The sequence below is a fragment of the Neolamprologus brichardi genome, chromosome 14 (assembly GCF_056152115.1).
Source record: "Neolamprologus brichardi isolate AB-2024 chromosome 14, ASM5615211v1, whole genome shotgun sequence".
NCBI lineage: Eukaryota > Metazoa > Chordata > Actinopteri > Cichliformes > Cichlidae > Neolamprologus > Neolamprologus brichardi.
Window position 1 is genome coordinate 24474637 of NC_142117.1, and position 19936 is coordinate 24494572.

The following is a 19936-nucleotide window of genomic DNA, read 5'->3' on the forward strand; positions in this document are numbered from 1 at the left end:
CAGCTCCATATTTGAGCAGGACTTCTTATATATTACAATCACTGGTTTAATAAGACACAGGGGTGCAGTCATATTTTGACAGATTTACATTAAGATGCAGCTATCGGTGATGACTATTTTGAACACATTTGTCTTTTCTATTGATCAATTTTTGCATGCATGTTCACACAGCTTAGGTCATTATGGGTGAAAACAACTAAAAAGGAAGCAGCAGTTAAATCATGAGAAAAAAGAGGGACCCAAAAGGAAGGAGCTTTTTTTTTGTTTCATGCAAATGAGGCAAGGCAAGGTCACTGCCCTGACACTGGGTCAGGGCAGTGACTTAAAGGTTAACTGAAGGAATCAGTAGAGGAACACGATAATCTTGCTGACAAATAGATAAACAGCACTGATCATATTTTTGTGCTTTATCTTTTGCTTTGGTAGCTGAATAATAAACTTCTGCACGATCTCTCACTTACTGCTGCTACTTTTAATTAGAATGCTTTAACATAAGGAGGCACTGCATGTGTACAAAAATGTTGGATAAATTATACAATTTTTTATGCTAAATATTGAACTTTTACACTTTTATCATTTAAAAAAACTTTCTTCTGTCTGGATAACAGGAGATTAGTTTATGATCTTTTACTACTTGTGAATGCCATCTTCCAATAATTACCTCAGGGGTATTTCTTGGGATGCTTTACTCACTGTGTTTTGTGAATTGGACTGTATTTAACCATTATATTTAATTAGGGTGGTGTCGATCAAAACTTTGGAGCACTACTCTGCAGCAGCATTAATGTGTGACGAGTACTATCCCTTCTTAAGAAGAGGCTAGGCAATAATAGAAGACGTGCAGACCAGCATGTACACTAGCACCACCAGTATTCAGACTTTGTGATAGTAAACACAAAGTGTGCATCACGGCTTGTCTGAGTAAAGCAGAAATCCAGAGAAGATGCTGTCGTCCTCACTGCTGGCATACGCTCCATTCCAGTCTCTGAGCGTCTCCATCCACACCTGATCGCCTGCAGCCAACCGCAGCACCACCAGAGTGGAGGCCTGGTCGATGTCTTGACCGTACAGAGAGTCCCGTGTCCTCACTCTCCGTGACCCGTTCACCACCAGCGTGGCTCGCAGCGGCTGATTGCGCACGGTGATGTGGAACGAGAAGACATAAACTCCAGGGTAGACACATGTAAAGCTGTTGGAAGTTATGTTGAAGTGGTTCTCTTCATTGTAGAAGACTTTGTCGAAGCGGATCGGGAAGCCTGAAGGAGGGAAAGACTTTCTCGGAGAGATACCTACGCTGAAGGCAGAGTGTTTCTGGGGAACCCCTGATCCAGAACCCTTAGCACCTTTGAATCCACGAAAACCCCGCTCACCTCTCATCCCAGGGTAACCTCTTTCCCCTCTCGGTCCTGGCATCCCTCTTATACCTTGTGGTCCTTCTAGCCCCCTCACCCCTGGTTCTCCTTGTGGTCCAGGAGCTCCCGGATCCCCTCGGACACCTATAGGGCCTGGGGAGCCATGCTTGCCATTCTGTCCTGGAATTCCCATCGCTCCTGGGATTCCAGGAGCTCCAGGTTCACCTGGTTCACCTTTGTGTCCTTTCTCTCCATATGAGGCACACTCCCCTCTATCCCCCTTATCTCCTTTTGGTCCTTGTAGTGTAGCCACTCCTGGAGGCCCAGCTGGCCCCTCTTTTCCAGGTTCTCCTTTCTCACCAACAGTCCCATTCTTGCCAGGTTCTCCTTTCTGCCCTTTTTCGCCTTTGAAACCATGCAGTCCTACTTCACCCTTTTCCCCTTTGTAGCCAACATCACCTGTAAGGTAAGGAAAACTGTGTAAAAATAAATCAAGTCAGGTAACAATGGAAAATATAGCCATGAGATTTTTATACCTTTTGGTCCTGGTTTTCCTGGAATCCCTAGTGGCCCACTTGGCCCACTGTTTCCTCTGTCACCTTTATCCCCTAGAAAATTTGCGAAATACAAATATATTAATTATATTTAAAATATAAATTTATTTTAAAAGAAATTATCTCAGATGAGGAAAGACAATATATAGATAAATCAACCACTTCATTAGGTATGCCTGAATGCCTGTTAACACAGATATGTAATCAGCCAATCATGTGACAGCATCCTAATGCATTTGGGAATGTAGATGTGCTCAAGATGAGCTGCTGAAGTTCAGGCTGAGCATCAGAATGGGGAAAAAAGTGATTTAAGTGACTTTGAACATGGTTGTTAATGCCAGACAAGCTGGTCAGAGTATCTGCAGATCTGCTGGGATTTCCCCACAAAATCTCTAAGATTTATCCAAAAAAGAGAGAAAATTTCCAGTGAGCAGAAGTTTTCTGTGTGAAAAAGTCTTGTCAGTGGTTAGAGGATAATGACCAAGCTGAGTGGATGGAAGGCAACAGTAACTCACAGTAACAGTAACTAAATAATCACTCCTTGTAAGCGCCATTTATAGTTACTTCATGTTCTTATTTGAGGTAACTTGCTTCATGCATATTCTAAAATTTGATGTTTGAAAATAATGTATATTGTTATTATTTCAGTTTATTTTGAAAAATGTCAACAGGATCTTGTGCTTTATTGTGAAAGGTTTATGTGGAAAATAAAGTAAACGGCTGAGCCACACGATGGTTTTACTCGTCGTTGCTAACCAACCAACGCGTAAAAACATCACTTACAAAAAAGGTATGCACAAGAGCATCTCCGAACACATCAAACCTTTAAGCAGGAGATTACACAAGTGCCACTACTGGCAGCTAAAAACAGGAAACTACAATTTAATTAGGATTTCCAAAATTGGTCAACAGAAAGTTAGAAAAATGTTGCCTGGTCTGATGAGTCACAAGTTTCGAAACGAGCCGTTTCCGACGATCAGAATTTGGCACAAACAACATAAAACATAACAGCACGACTCTGTCCTGCCTTGTATCAATGGTTCAGGTTGGTGTGATAGTGTGGGGGATAGTTTCTTGGCATACTAAAGTCTCCTTAGTACCAAATGAGCAACGTTTAAAAACCGAAACATACCTAAGTGTTGTTGCTGATCACGTCCATCCCTATTCTCTCCTGACTGCTTTCAGCAGGATTACAAATCATGTCACAAAACTCAAATCATCCCAAACTGCTTTCTAGAACCTGACATTCAGTCATGTTCATGAAATCTGCAGCAACTGTGTGATGCTGTCTTGTCAACGTGGACCAAAATCTCTGAGAAATGTTTCAAGCACATTGTTGAATCTATGACATGAAGAATAAGGACAGTTCTGAAGGCAAAAGGAGATCCAACCCAAATTACCAGTACGGTCTTCTGCTGCTGTAGAACATCTACTTCAAGGTTTGATGTGTTGTGAATTCAGGGAAGCTCTTCTGAATACCTTGGTTGTTACAAGTGGTCATTTGGGTTACTCTCACACATGTGGCACTAATAAGTACACCATGCTTAGTCACTTAATCCTTTTGTCCCCATTCTGATGCTCAGTTTGAACTTCAGCAGGTTGTCTTGACTATGTCTACATACCTAAATAATAAAGTGGCCAGTGAGTAAATAGCATAATACAATATATCATTTTAATAAGTAATTTTAAAGTGTGTACCTTTTTCTCCCTTTAAGCCAATAGGACCACTGATGCCAGGTGGCCCAAGTAAACCAGCTGCTCCTGTAAGGCCTTTTTCTCCAGGTGGCCCTGAGTAAAATAAGTGTGAGTGGAAAATCTGAAGCCAAACATACAAACAAACCAAACAATAATTAATAACATTAAAACATATCAGTGAGTCTATACCTGTCAGGCCTCTTTCTCCTTTCAGGCCCCTGGGCCCTCTCTCCGGTGGGCAGCATTCACAAAAGTTAAAGTAACACTCGTTGTAATCCAGGGTGTAGTTCTCAGGACCAACACCAGGTGGCCCGGTGCTGTCAGGGTAGTGCTGTGGAAAGACATGACTTGGGTTGGTGGTCCTCACTGTGTTGGGCGGGGGGTGGGGCTTCACAGGATTTGCAGTTGGGACTATCTTAAGAGTCTTGGGCACGCTGGTGGTTACAGGGCTGTGGACCGTGATCTGAGGGACGGGTTTCTTGGTGTACTGGTACTTTGGCTTCGGAGTAGTCTTAGCTTCAGTGTAGTACACCACAATGAGAGCAAGCGCAACTACAGCCACAAGAGTCGACTGGCAGGAAATAATCCTCATGGTTGTCGGGGATCTGAGAGTGCATCGAGACGTTATTCTGATATTTGTCAGACTTTGTTTAATCTTCCATATAATTTAACTTTAAACAAATAAGAAGTTAAAAAAAAAGCACATGCTAGCACTTCACTCACAAACGTAGAACAGACTGTACCTCTCAAATTTCTATTATTTCTATGCATCTATTCCATGTTTATGTTTTCCTCTTTCTTTTTCTGTATTTTAACTTTTCCTAAAATGCCAGTCACAGGTTAGCTCTACTTTTTATTTATTTATTTATTGCTGCAGTCTGATATTCAGTCAACACTGGTTTCTGTTAGTCAGTTATTTCAGATTTGTTTGAACAAAGTTGGAATCACACTATCAATTTCAGTAATCTACACACAAGCAAAAATATCAAATAAACGTGTGCTCTCACTAGTTTAAACTAGGTGACTTAAAAGCTTCTGAGTATATTTGTTCAACCAAGTTATAAGCACTTACCCAGTTATGCATAAGTGTTATGGTCATTTATCCTCTCTAGCAGTGTCTTGGAGGCTGCACCAGGAGCTTCAGGTCCCTCTGATATCTCTGCCAGGCGTGAGTAAAGGGCCATCTCCTCCAATGAGGGGGTTTTGCTGGAAGCATAGGGGGAGGTCTGAAATCTCACTATGGTGGGCTGGAGCCAACCCAAGGAGAACCACTGTGCTGTGGCCTATTCTCTGTACCCCTGTTGTGTAGAAAGGTGCTTTTGTGACACGGGATACATCATCCGCCGGGAGCACTCTCTCGCTGCTAGCAAGCAAGGAGCAAAGGCCGTGGGGCAGTAGTTCACCTGATATGGGAGGCATTCCTCCAAGCAGCCCACCTACTACCCAGGCTCTTAATGGGACAAAGCCAAGCAAGGAGGAATCTCTGACACTGGCTTTTAGAGCGGCCACTTTTGGAGACTGCACTGCATCTATGCATGTGTGACACTCTGTATGCACAAAGCTGCAAGTATATTTGCATGCATGATCTTATACTTTGACCTGTGGCAAAAAATCTGCGACAATTAATTAAACTGGCTTAACACTAGATCTGAAAACTGGCACGTAGCACAGAGAGCTCAGTATTTACAATCTAACCGTACTTGGTGAACATCCAGGGGAAAGCTTTAGCTTTTAACGAGCACTCATAATCACTCAGCAGCAGCTAAACCTGAGCTGTTTGTCAAAAGAACCAGCTTATCTCCTTAAATCGATGCACTTGCAATGCTTGCCCGATCACTGGGACTGACTTTTTTAGCACATGAGCCCTCAGGTCAGCTGACGGAGACATTTGTTAACTATGATTCAAACTGTGCAGCTGGACAATGATTCATTCTTGAGGTGTAACAAGAGAGCATCAGGTTTTTGTAGAAAAGTGATTTTCTGGTAGCTGTGCAGTTGAAACTCTCGACTTGCCATTGACAATGAATGTTTGAGAAGCGGACATGCCTCAGTTGCTGAAGACCTCACCTCCTCAGAGAGATCCATGACCGGCTGTGAGTGAGCAGGAAAGACGGGAAATGAAATTCGGGAAATGGAGAGCGCTGATGGCAGGATTGAGGGATGAAGAGCACGCTATTAAAAATTAGACGATTGGGTGTATTTAAACCATTTAATCTTATTACGTAAACCTTTCTCCATGTCTTGACCTACATTTACATGCTCTCCATCTCCATCTTTCCCAGCAGCTCAGGTAATTGCCCAACCGGCCCCTTCTATAAAAGGCAAGTAGATGGAGTGTAAGATATGCAGTTGATTCCTGCGAGAGAGAGGGGTTCCTCTGGGGTTCTCCTTGCCTGACCTCAACAACATCGTCTCTCAGCTCTATTCAGACCACACACAACAGCGGCGGTCATTTTACAGCGCCCAGCTGGTCACAGAGGACCCAGACGCTGCTCACCTGCTGGTTCTTTTAACAGCCTCCATCTTCCGTCCATGCCCTTATCCGCCATCCACATACACTATGGAGAAAGGGATTACGAAGAGTTAACTTACTCACACCGGTGCAGCAGAGCAGAGAGAGCACCAAAGATGACCTGAATGGACGGAGGAGTATTGCCTTACATTAACTCTATTCATGTAAAAGAGGCGGTCAAGCTGCGGTGAATGTGTGAAATAAGTTCGGAGAGACAGAGACCTGTTTAGCAATCAGCCGCTCTGCCCCCGGCATGCTCACGGGTACAATCAATGCCATAAATTTTATTTTTTTTATTCTTATCAAAGGAAATCTAGACCCTGCAGAATTAGCAGCTAATGACCTTGGCAGGAGGTATACTGGCAGTGAAGACACAGCTCATATGGCCAGAGCACAATTAAACACTTTCTCCTGCCACACTTTCCCTGACAAGCCCCTCTAATGTTAGGTTTCTAATGCATTAGACGGTGGTTGTGGAAACACGATAGCCTTCATCACAGCAGTTTGTGGTGAAAGCTACATTTATTTCAATCTGCTGGTTTTTACAGATGTTTCATATGTTTTGATGTTTTATTTATGCAAGAGATGGGAGGTGATAAAAAATTGCATAATTTGGGGTTGGTAGTGAATTAGTGTTAAGAGTTAAATAAGGTTGTTTTTCAGATGTTTACTATTTAAAATGAGTTTGTGGGATTCATTTAAAGAGTTGCAACCTAAAGCACATTTTGAGAAATGGGTGTCCTTTTTCGGAGAAAAATAAAAATATTATTAGTACTTTTAAAATGTCCGTTGTACACTGACCAGACACTTTATTAGTTACAGCTTTCAAGCACCAGAGTGGACATTTTTTTGTGTTTTCTTAAATGTCTTAATTTGTGACACAGATTCATCAAGATCCCTGAAACATTCCTCTGAGAGTGGCACAACAGCATCGCACAGTTGCTGCACATCCGTGATGTGAATCTCCTGTCCCAACACATCTCAAAGGTGCTTTATTGGATCGAGATCTGGTGACTGCGCAGGCCGTTTGATAGCAGTGACTTCATTGTTGTGTTCAAGAAACCAGTTTGAAGTGATTTGAGTTTTGTGACATGGTCACACCACACCATCACACCAGCAGCAGCTAAAAACGTTGATACAGGACTGAACGGACCCGTTCTGTTTTCTGACCCAAAATTGAGATTCAGAGCAGACAACCCTTTTCTAATCTTCTGTCTTCCAATTTTGGAGAGCTTGTGTGAATTGGAGCCTCAGTTTCCTGTTATTAGCTGACAGAAGTGGCACCTGGTGTGGTCTTCTGCTGCTGCTTTAAGATGTGAGATGTTGTCATTCAGAGAGGCTCTTCTGTATACATTTGTTGGTTATTTGAGTTACTGTTGCTTTCCTATCAGCTTAAAGTAAGCTGACTTTCCTTCTCTGACCTGTGAAATCAACGAGGCATTTTCACACAACATCTTCTCTGCTGCCATCGAACCACCGACCTGCTCAGAAGGTCGGTGGTTCGATCCCAGGCTGCCTCCTGGCTGCATGCCAAATATCCTTGGGCAAGATACTAACCCCATATTTGCCTACTGGTGGTGGTCAGAGGGCCTGGTGGCGCCTGTGTCCGGCAGCCTCGCCTCTGTCAGTGCGCCCCAGGGCAGCTGTGGCTACAATGTAGCTTGCCATCACCAGTGTGTGAATGCGTGTGTGAATGGGTGGATGACTGAATGTAGTGTAAAGTGCTTTGGGGTCCTTAAGGACTAGAAAAGCGCTATACAAATGCAGGCCATTTACCATGTGATTGGCTGATTAGATATTTTAGCCAGCAAGCAGTTGAACAGGCGTACCTAAGCTACAGCTGACTGCACAGAAAAACAATAAACATTCCTCCGGTGAATGGGAACAAAAACACTTAAAGCCCGACAGCTTCACAGAGATCGGAAGACCGGATGAAGGGACTTCAGTTCTGCACTCACCTGCCCAGAAAAACCTTTGGAGGATTACTAGATTTTCAGACCATTTTCAGTCTTTACGTTGTGAACTTTATATTTAACTATACTAATCTTTTCTTTCTTTCTTTCTTTAATTGTTTCCAGAGTCTTGGCTATCAGAAGACAACAAAATGATTCTGACACTGAAAAACTCTTGTTTTCTGAAAATAGTACTTTTTGCTTGTCTCATCAATCTCTTTGTGTCAAATGAAGGTGTTTCACAAAATGCCGTACTACTGACAGAAGTTTTCGTTTTCACTTGCCTGCGGAGTAAATACCAAACTGCTGGAGGCATTTAGGTGAATTTGGTTACAGGTGCAACCAGCAGAGGTTCGTCTGACACAGAACTTTTAACCAAAGAGGGCAGTAAAGCACTGTGCAAAGCTTTATGCGCCTTCTTCATTCATGCAGTAAACATAATGTGCGGTCAACTGACTCTTGGCCAGCTGGCTCAGGTAGGCTGTTGAATAGACAAAGCAGGGAAAGGTTGTTGGATGTGTGCATTTATGGAAATCTTGAAAGCGTGTGCTCCTCAATCTCCCCTTTTTGAATCCTCAGAACCACCACCACCACAAAATCATTCCCTCTACACTTGCTGCCTTAATATGTCCCTACTTCAGAAGACACCCTTAAAAAGTGAGGTAAAATAAGAAGCAGTCTTGGCTTCATTTCCACGGCACTCAGCTTAAGTCCTAACTTGCAAACTTTCCTCAGATTTGTTTTAGCTAAACTAACAGACTCCACGACCCTGCAGAGAGCACACAGCTGTGGGATTAACCAAGAAAAAACAAACTGCAAACTTCTGTCTCACTCCCTCGCCTCTGGGTCTCAGATTCTTGGTTCCCTGTCAAATATTCCTCCACAGTGGCTTGCACACCTTGATGAATTTCCATGTTTCCATGAACTCCTAGCAGCCTAATCTGAAATTCACCATCAGGACCAGATACTGAATATTAATCGCATGTACTCGACTGCTTTGTGTGCCAGACTCAGAGCTTTGTGATGATTTTACTGCACAGACAGTCTCATTTTTCAGCATCTATATTACATTAAGGAGACAGTTGTTTCCTATATGACCACTTGGTGGCAGTCCTTTTCCTTTTGTCTTTACGGGACATAAAGTGCACCTTATCAAACACAAACACGCACATGCGTGTCATAAATCCAAAATAAATATTTTAGGTGAGATTATGCCCTAGCGATTAGGATATTAGGAGCACACACTACTGTTTTCTTTCCCCGTTTTTTTTTTTACTGTTACTGTTCTACAAACTTAGAACAACATAATAGTAGTTGTAGTGTAAGCCCTTTGACCATTTGGAAGTTTGGCCAAAGTTTAACGCCTTGCTGGACTGTTCTTTTCTTGTTTCATTTCTTTACTATCAGGCCAGCAGCCACTCCTAGGTTCATATCAACTGATTAATAGCCCACATGCAGGGCTGGGAGCTGTGCCATGACGCACATGTAATAATTGTCCAGGGTCTTTAAATGACAGCACTAAGCTTGTAAAATTGCACCGACAGACCTAGAGGTTTAAAGGGTGTTCGTATAAACAAGATATTAACTTCACCTGTATGTCGAGTTTAGGTCCTCGAATTATAGCCACAACGTTAAAAGCACCGTCCTGTTTGGCAGGTCTGTCATGCAGCCAAAAGTGGTCTGACCCTAAGTACAGGGTCTGATACCCAGACCATGGCAGCAGATCCGGGTCCAGTGGGTTGGTGGTGGGCCTTCATGGATCGGGCTTGTTCCAGCACATTGTACCGGGTTTTAATGTTGTGAGTGATAGGCGATGTTTTTGCTTTTCGTAATCTGGCTCATCTCATTCGTGCATGTTGTTTTGTGAATGAATATTTTACCACTAATGTGTTGGGAAAAAAAACAAATTAAATAAAAAATTTGATCTTTAAAAAAAGAAAAGAGAGGAGTGAGAGTGTAGAAGCTGGTAAGGTAAATAACAGTGTTTCAGGATTTTGTTTTTATGGGCAAATTAATTTTTATGAACAACAACAAAAAAAAAACCATACAGCTGTAATATCCAGGGCAGCTGTAATATTCTGCCCTGGATATTACAGCTGAATGATTAGGCTACAAGGGAAGGTCCAGTTACACAGAGCATGTTTACCCAGGACTCCACCTAAAACCCAACAGAACAATAAATGTAGAGACAACACACACAAACCCAGACACACACACCCAACTGAGCAAACAATATTCCCTCCAAACAATCTCAGTGAATGTCACTAAAATACATTATAGCCGCAGGTTATTGTCTTGTTTCCTCTTTGATAGTAGGCGGCACATGTTGACTCAAGTGACTTTATAAAATGTTTTCACAGTAAATCACAAGGCTTAGTCTTCGAGAGTTAACCGGAAAAAGGTTCGATCTGTTGGGCACTCTCAAAGTGATCTTAATTCCTGTCCACCAAGTTTCCTGAAATTCAGCTTGGTGGCTTTTGAATTTTGCTGACTGACAAACAAACGGTTACAGACAAGGACGACTGTGAATGCTTTCACATGATTAAAATTAAAGCTACAGAATGAAGCGGACGATAAAGGTGCAATAAATTTAATTGCTAACGAACAAGCTGTTCCAAAGTTCTTGTTTACCTTTAAGACCTACATTAAAGAATATGTGGTAACAAACTGAAGGAACAATTTGCCATCCTTTAAGGAGAAGTCCTTATTTTTTGCACAGGAAGACAATCAAATGAAATACAACTGTTTGCATTGTCTATTCAAATAGCTGCACTGGAAAGTAACCCATAGGTTACATATGCCGAGGTATGCAGCTTGTTACTATGTTTCTGTTCCCAATGAATAGAAAGGCATTTTTATTGGAGGAAAAATGTGCATATTCTCTTTCTGACTAACATAAAGTGTAACAGATGTCATTCAAAGGTCATGCAAAGCAGTACATTGTGTGTATTTTGTGTATTTCATCAATGTCTGTCACAGGCTGTGACCAAAGAGCTGTCTTAGATTATATCCTTGGAGACATTTGTTGTGATGGCACGCACCTAATGGAGGCTGTCTCCATGGGTGCATGTGCGACTCAGTGTGCAAGGTGGTATCAAATGTTGGAAGTAATATTGATATTTGAATACTTTCTGGGGTTTCCTTGTTAACTGAAACCTGCTGCTGCTGCTGGTGCTGTTGGTGGTGGCAGCACTGGCATGTATGCATGTGTTATTCTCACTTTTATGCTCATCTCAGTCTTTGCATTCAACAGTCGCTAGGAGTTCTCATTTTTCACGTGGCCTGTGAGTGAATGTCACACTCACAGGCCACGTGCACACACGACGGAAACAATACATCAGCTTTCAGAGAGCTTTGACAAAAAAAGCTTGAGTCTACAGAAAGCTTTGTTTACACCTTGTTATTATGGAGATAACCACTAACCTTGTCCTCCATGGGAGTCAAATTAACAAGGTGTAAACAGAGGACACGTCTTCAAAGACCCCTAGGCAGAAGCTGAACTTACCTTACAGGGTGGCATAACAGTGTTTAGTGCTTGGCCTTATTTTTCCATAGGAGAGAAGAGAAAAGAAAGCACCAAGGGCAGGGGACAAAGGGTGAAAACGGTTTTGAGTTGGGTTTGTAGGTTAACAGCTGATGGTGTTGCAGCTATTTTGTTCCAACATCCTGGAAAAAAAACCCAACAGAATAAGGTGGAGGTGTTTGGTTATAACACATAAACCTTGGCAGACACTCGAGGTCTTGCTTAACTGATAACCAAAACAATTGCCAGAACCTACATCCGCTCTCCAGATGAAATGTGCAGTGATATTTGTATTCAGCCCCATTCATCTCACATTCTTCCACAAGTCCTGGGTTAAATTACGCCCCAAATATGGTGAATGTGGCACACTTGATGTTACTAGAGCTTTGGAGGAATGGACAGGATATAGTATCTGAAGGATGGCCCAGGGCATTCATTCCTGCTCCTTTGAGAGAGAACAGGTTTGGTGGCTTTGCCTGTTATTGTTTGAATTTGTTTTATGTGGTACGGTCTGTTGGGTCCAAAATGTTCTTCCTGTAGGCTTTTCTTTTCCTTGTTTAATTTTCCTAAGTAACTGCTGTGATCCACTGACGTGAAGCTGTGTGAATAAATACAGTTGTGGCCAGAAGTTCATTCTGACTCCATCCATCCATTCGCTTCCGCTTATCCTTTTCAGGGTCGCGGGGGGCGCTGGAGCCTATCCCAGCTGTCATAGGGCGAGAGGCGGGGTACACCCTGGACAGGTCGCCAGTCTGTCGCAGGGCCAACACACAGGGACAGACAACCATTCGCACTCACTTTCATTCACACATTCACACCTAGTGACAATTTGGATTATCCAATTAACCTATCCCCATAAGCTGCATGTCTTTGGACGGTGGGAGGAAGCCGGAGTACCCGGAGGGAACCCACGCAAACACGGGGAGAACATGCAAACTCCACACAGAAAGACCCCGGCCTGATGTTGGAATTGAACTCAGGACCTTCTTGCTGTGCGGCAACAGTGCTAACCACCGTGCCACCGTGCTGCCTTCATTCTGACTCATTATAAAAAAATGTTGTGGTACTTTTGTGGCCTTTAATGTTTTCTTTGAACTCTTTGAACTCTTCTTTTTTACAGGGTCGATTGTTGATTGTACAGCGTATATCTTTAAAGACCTTTAAAAACAAGAAATGCGTGTCCAAGTTTGAATATATTTTGTCTTTTTTTTACTACACACAGGCTCAAATACATACGGACAAACTCAAAATTGATGGTGGCCATCAAGTTTGAGTTATCTGGATATTTGACTAGTCTCCTTTTAAGAATAGGTAGAGTTTATTCAAAATGGTTGGTTTCCAGATACAGCCCCGGCTTATGAGTTTAGTCCACAAATTTTTAGGAGGGTTGAGGATGGTGATTTAGGAAGATCATTCCAGAAACTCAATGTTAGCCTGTACTTTATAAAATCAGTTATGGATTTATAAAGTACAGCTCACTAGACGCTTATATGAGTTTTATTTCTTTTATTTTTATAAACTTTTCTTCTTTAAATTTAATTGCCTTTGAAGATGGATGTTATCTGAGGTTGATATGATAGTGTGGTCTATTTCTTGTCTCGTCTTTGATTGAATTTGGTAAATGCTTGATGGTATGTTTTTGGACTCTGGCATCTGTCTGAGTTTTTGAACACTTCCCCTGTTGGTGGAGTTTTTCACTGCTCAGTTGGTTCATGCCTTCTGCTTCACTCCCTGATGAAGGCTTGTGTGCTGAAACACGTTGGCGTTTAACCATCGCATGAGAAAAGGTATTTTGAATTATATATGAAAAGAGAGTGCTGTGGAGCTCTTTGATGTGTTTTGGCATATTGTCCTCTTGGAACACCCAACTGCATCCAAGTTTTAAACATCTTCATGTGGCTCTGAGGCAAAGCTTTGAGGTAGTCCTCCTTCTTCATTTTCCATCACTTTGTGCAATGTACCAGTCATATATGCCAACCCTCCCGATTTTCCGGGAGAATCACGAATTTTAGTGCCCCTCCTGAAAATCTCCTGGAGCCACCATTCTCCTGAATGTCTCCTGATTTTCCACCTGGACAACAAAAATGAAAAACCATATCCCAGAATTCATAGCATTGCCCAGCCAATTCCAGTTTCCAACAATGGTGGCAGCTACTTAGTTTCGATATCACTCTTATTACTCTTTCTGGGTTGCAAAATAAACTTTTAGCATATTTTCAGGTGAGAATGTAGCTGTGTAAACTTCAAATATCTGAGCAGACGAGAACAGCGAACTCCCGGCACATCGTTTTCAAACCCCCACGGTCTTTCGCTACTCAGGTTAAACATGATATATGAGTCACTTAGATAACTTTTAGATAACTAAATTTTATAGTTTGACTTTTTCAGTGTTTTATTTGTTCCTGAGTAAATCAGTTTGGCTGCCTACCCGGCTTTTGGAGGACCCGGCCCACTTAGACCACAAAGGCCTGGTCCTCAGATGGATGCAGCCTCTGAATTTGGACAGCCCCGGCTCAAGGACAGTAATAACTGTGACATTTAACTCACTGTAAAATTCAAGATCTTTGTATATGTCTATGTATATGTAACCCCCCCCCCTTTTTTTTTTTTGAATGTCTCCCTAACTCTGAGGTGTCAAGGTTGGCAAGTATGGTACCAGTACCACTGGCAGCAAAACAATCCCAGAGCATAAATAAATAAAACCAGCACCATGCTTCACAGCTGCTACAGAGTTCTTTACTCCTCCAAACATACCCAGTCATTGTGGACAAATAGCTCAATAGCTGTCCCGTCGGAACATTGACGTTTGCTTCAGATGGCTTTTGGCTTTTCCATGTGGGCAGCTGCAAAGTTATAAATGGCCTGCATTTGTATAGCGCTTTACTCAGTCCCTAAGGACCCCAAAGCGCTTTACACTACATTCAGTCATTCACCCATTCACACACACATTCACACACTGGCAATGGCAAGCTACATTGTAGCCACAGCTGCCCTGGGGCGCACTGACAGAGGCGAGGCTGCCGGACACTGGCGCCACCGGGCCCTCTGACCACCACCAGTAGGCAAACATGGGGTTAGTATCTTGCCCAAGGATATTTGGCATGCAGCCAGGAGGCAGCCTGGGATCAAACCACCGACCTTCTGATTAGTGGCTGACCCGCTCTGCCACCTGAGCTACAGCCACCCCAGTTCTATAGAACTTTATGATGTTTCATTCATTTAGAAATAAATAAATATTTATAAATAAATAAATAAATCACAAAATAAATGTTTTTCCTTTTGGAGCAGGGGTTTCTTTCTTGGTTGTCACCCTCTCGGTCCACGGCGGTGTAAAACTCAGTTCACTGTGGACAGAGATGCTGGTTTTCCAGCAGTTTTTAGTGAATGCTGGTTTGAGCCTAAGTGGTTCCTAGAGCATTTCTGAACATCCTAAAAATTTCCTACCTTCACTAAGGAGAAGTTATTAAGCCTTGGCATTGTCAAGTTGAAAGACATTATAGAAGCTTCAGCGCCACTTAGTAAAAGATTTATATGTGAGTATATGTATATTTGAGCTTGTATGTGTATGTGTGCTATACAATTATTTTATTCCGGAAAGATAACTGTTCGAAGAATTCATTATGAGCCCAAAATTACAGTGACAATCATGCTGATGAATATACATAAACTTCTGAACACAATATTTAAATTGCATTTAAAACTATAAGTATGTATAAATAACCACACAGAATGAGAAGAGTTGTTCAAGAATCTTCAGATGCATTTTTATTTTCTGATTACTGGAGCGATGTGTCACCATCATGTATAAATATAACATTCATTTTGTGCACAGTGAACAAAAAAAAAAAAAGATTTTTCAGAGAACGCGTCATTGTCTGAGCTGGAAACGTCTGAGACTTCAGCAAATGTTTATCCAAAGTGAAATGAAATGATACAACAATATAAAAAGCACTTTAAGGTAGAGAAACAGAGCAAATAACAAAAGTATGGCCACGAGAGAACACATATATAAATAATCACAAAAATTTGGTAATTGACATTGTAACCAGCCAAGCATTTACCAGTGTATATAAATATATAAATCCATATAAATAAAATTAACTCATTGTTACTTATGCTTGAACTATAACCAGTGAGCCCCTCACCCAAAGCACAAATAGCTAAAAATGATCCAAAGCACAATGCTCATTGCAGCTACCAGACACACTAAAACTCACTTTCTATTTATAGATCAACTATAGATAAGGAAGACTTTGGTCAGCCATGTCATTGTTTTTCGTTTGGGTTAATTTGCCTACAGTATCTTTGCTTTCTGCATGAAACATCAAACAGTTCTTCTTTGATTTCAGGGGTTTGTGAAGTAGAGTTACGTAATTACTAAAGCCAAGCCTACAACACAAAGGTGTGTTGTATCAATATTTGCTCAAGCTCAGAGCTGAGCACACCTACCAGAAATGCCAACAGTTAATAAACTAGAGATAAAGCAGGGCTCGGCACGTATCTCTTCTGTTGTTTTGGTTTAATATTACTCACACTGACTGGGAAAATCTGTTTAACAGAGTCTTAACACGAACGTTTTAAGACTCATTGCATAGGTTGGGCTTTTTATCAGTCCTCTCTGTTAAGATCAGCTAAATCACATCTACGTGAAATGTGTAATGTGCCCTGCCAGTCAGTATTACAGCTCATAAAGGCAACTAAAAACAAACAAACACCAAAACAAAAAAACAAAACCCAGTGATAGCGGTTCTGATGCAAAACTACAGATTAACCACCCAGAGTGAGTGCACGAGATAACATGGCATCACAGATACATCAGATACAAACATACACACACTTAAAAAGGAAACGTCACTGATGTTGCATTGCAAGTTTAGTTTACCTGTTGCATTAAGTCCCACAGAGCCTGACATATAATGCCTTCCACGACTCTGAAGGAAATTTGGGCTGTGTCTAAAATCATCTCGAGCTCACGCAGTCGCCTCTCACTGTGTAACACTTGAAACGTGACAGTTTGCTCTGTAGTGAGCAGTAAATTGAGAATGCCAGACATAAATTTTACAGACTGGATTCAGACACTATAAAATGATCAGTCCGCTTTTTTGTAAATAGTGAGTCTGGAGCTTAAAAGGCAATAAAAGAGAAACAAGTCTAGTAGTACTTCATAGTGAGATGAGCATGCAAATCGACTGCCCATATATGACCCTATCATGCAAAACACATATGTGGTATGCACTCACACAGGACATATGGTGATAAACACAACAAAAAAAACAAAAAATCAATAAGGACAAACAACATATCATAAGACATCTCACAGGACATGTGTGAAAGCACTGTTCTGCTGCCTGTCTAATACAATGGGGTAAGGCTGGAGGGTTTGGGATGTAAAGAAGATAGTAAGGCTCTGATTTCCACATCGTTCCATTAAGATCTTCATGTTTTCAGTCGTGATTCGCGGAGGTGGCTGATTGCCGTGGTTTAGGGCGAGCGTGTTGTAAAAGGAGGGCTCAAGGTGCTCTAGGATCTAAGGAGGTAAGTTATAAGAAAATATGTTGACAGATTCATGCTCATCCACACATTTTCTGTCTCTTTACCTTCATGTTTTGTTTTGTTTCTTTTAGGTCATGAGTGCCATGGTGCTCTCCGGCTGGCCGCCAAAGATGCCTAAGAAAAACTCCAGCGCCAGGCGCACGTGGATGGGTACAAAGACGTATGAGGTGTAGACGACCATGGCGATGGCAGAGAAGAGGATGGAGTTGAAGATGGATTTTTCCCACGGCTCCAGGACATAGATGCCGGTGATGAGCAGGTATTGGTAGTACAACCAAGCCAGGTACTCCCTTAAGTTCTTGAAGTTCATCCTGCAGAAGTAGTAGTAGTAGAAAAAATACAAGGCTCAACAGAAAATGTCTTAAGTACTCATAAGCTGGAAATAACATTGGTGGTGCAATTTTTACTGTTACACAGCTACACATTTTTTATACTTTACATTCATCTACTGCATCTATCTTTGACAATTATGAAATAATAATAAGCATAAAGTAGAAGCCGCATCACAGACCAATGAGCTGAATTTATGGACAAAAATAACTTTTTAGATTTAAAACCAAGACCATGATGTTATCAGAATACGTCTTATCAAATATGAAAAATGATATATGCTGAAGCAGTGGCAGGCAGTGATAGATCCTTCTAGACAGGTAGGGGGTGGGGCCAGCAGGTGCGTTACAGGTGCAGGTGCACTCTTCTAAATGTCTTGCAATTTATTAGAATATGAAAAACAGCGTTTCCTTCCCAGTACAGACCCACTATCACCAACCGTGCAATCAAATTAACTTTCCTTGTTACAAAAAGGGGTCTAATAACTGCAGGACTGTTGTCCTGAAGCCTCCACGAGGCAGTTTTCTGTGATAGTTACCTTTCTTTTTTCATTAGTGTTAGGATGGTGCCTTGCTTAAAATGCCAAGTTTGACCCAGAAACCTGCAAGAATTTGCGCAAAAGTTATAAATTGTGCCCAAATGACATAAACAAGTGAAACTAGAGTTAGTTATCAACCCACAGCAATGATTACTTAATTTAGATTTTAATACATGTGTATGGACTATATATTAGAAGGCGTGTGCGCTTATTAGCTCTTGAGCCATTACTTCAGCCTGTGCCGTCACTCACCTCGGCAGCCGACGCGAGATTCCTTCGTTATACTGCGATTATGAGACCAGTGGAGTCCCCCTGCCGCTGCTGCTGCTCCGCTGCTTTGTGTAAACCAAAAAGCTGCTTCACCAGTTCACCACCAGCCTATATGTGGTACACACATGACACCACACCCACTACCCGTGCTTAGACTCGCGACTCACCTGGCTCGCAGATCGCGCAGGTGGAGTGTCCGAGAGATGCGATTCATATGCCGGTGTTTGTTTACGCAGAGAAAAAGAAAACAATCCTTGCATAAGAGGCACGGGGGAGAGGCGCTGACTGGGCCGGACCTCTATCCCAGCCATGTGTGGTGTGCTGCTGCTTTGTGCGGCATCTTTAAACTTTGTTCAGTCGGTGTCGCATCGCCTCTGTCCCACCATGCTGCTGCAGCCCGACACTGCGCCACCTCTGACGTAGACAGCAGCGAGCAATCAAGCGCCAGCAGCAGCAGGAGGAGGATGGAAAACGGAAAAACAAGCAGAGTCCACACTGGTGTACCGCAACCCCGGCATGCTGTAGTTTGCATTTCATTAGAGGAAACCAAATTATTAAAGCGACATGAGATCATACACTGAACGGCAAGAAGCACGTTCAGCTGAATGCAGCTCACAAAGCATTTCCAAAGCAGCCTCCTCTCCATCCCCCTCTCCGTGATAAGACTAGATGAAGTAATAACAGGCTACAACACCTAATGCCTCTTTAATTATATTTTGCAACTCACACTGAGTGTTTCTGGGATGTCTGGGAATGCAGCCTTAAACATTCTCCAAAGTGTTTTGAAAACAAATGTAATCAGGAGTCCTCATATCTCCTTCTGGACTTGATCATTTCAGTCTATGGATTCATAGCCTGCATACAGCTGTGGGACAACCAAGGGAGCTCAGACACGCCTGTGGAAGAAACTTTCTCATACACACACAGGGCAGGGTGTCTTTCTGTAAGCACACATACAGCTGAGAAATCTTATCTCCTAACTGTGAGCTTTGCTGACCAGCTCACTTCTTATACTGCATTATTGATGTGTAAACACGGGTAGCGCACCGGTGACGCATAGATGCACCGTCAAGCCCACAGTTAGCGTCAGTGTAACCGGTGTGATTCTGCGTTGTGTCTGATAAAAAAGGTAAAAGAAAGAAACACCTCCAAGTAAATAATTTGCCCACTCCAGCTCCTCTCCCACAGGGGAATTGTAGAAAAGGGCTGGCATTTATTATTACATTAAACATAAAATAGGCATTTACACGTAACATATTTGACATAAGATAAAACAAAAAACAACAACATGAAATCCGACATACCTGATAAAAAAGGTAAAAGAAAGAAAGACCTCCAAGTATATCATTTGCCCACTCCAGCTCCTACGACCAAATACAAACAGTGGGGAAGAGGGTTAGCTCAACCCACCACAACTTCCAAGCTAGCAAGGAGTATATATTCATGCTAGCATTTATGGCGCCTAAAACACATTTATGATACACACATACTACACACTTATAACATCTAACAAAAACAGGCTTAATAATGACAATAATTGAACTAAAATCGCAATCAGAAACATCCAGGTGGGTAAATATGCATTATATGTGTGTTTTAAAGTGTTGGAAAGAAATGACACCCACCTCTCCCACAGGGGAATTGTAGAAAAGGGGAA

The 19936-nt window shown here is 42.1% G+C and overlaps 2 protein-coding genes across 4 annotated transcripts; both read right to left on the bottom strand.

The window, feature by feature from the left end:
• Window positions 1-21: 21 nt before the first annotated feature.
• otol1b (otolin 1b) lies at window positions 22-4780 on the bottom strand. Its single transcript, XM_006795336.3, has 5 exons — window positions 4674-4780; window positions 3791-4206; window positions 3605-3694; window positions 1889-1960; window positions 22-1811 (listed from the first exon to the last, which is right to left on the bottom strand). Exons 2-5 carry the CDS (start codon window positions 4191-4193, stop codon window positions 907-909), a joined length of 1470 nt encoding a protein of 489 aa, XP_006795399.1. The 5' UTR covers window positions 4194-4206; window positions 4674-4780; the 3' UTR covers window positions 22-906.
• A 10555-nt stretch (window positions 4781-15335) lies between these two features.
• On the bottom strand, window positions 15336-18932 carry sptssb (serine palmitoyltransferase, small subunit B). Of its 3 annotated transcripts, XM_006795334.2 has the most exons (4): window positions 18262-18932; window positions 18010-18072; window positions 17186-17452; window positions 15336-17115 (listed from the first exon to the last, which is right to left on the bottom strand). In XM_006795334.2, the coding sequence occupies exons 2-3, from the start codon at window positions 18021-18023 to the stop codon at window positions 17209-17211; spliced, it is 258 nt and encodes an 85-aa protein (XP_006795397.1). In that variant the 5' UTR covers window positions 18024-18072; window positions 18262-18932; the 3' UTR covers window positions 15336-17115; window positions 17186-17208. The 3 variants fall into 3 exon arrangements, with proteins under 3 accessions (XP_006795397.1, XP_035765687.1, XP_006795398.1); XM_035909794.2 differs by having other exon boundaries at window positions 15336-17452; XM_006795335.2 differs by lacking the exon at window positions 18010-18072 and having other exon boundaries at window positions 15336-17452.
• Between the last annotated feature and the right edge of the window lie 1004 nt (window positions 18933-19936).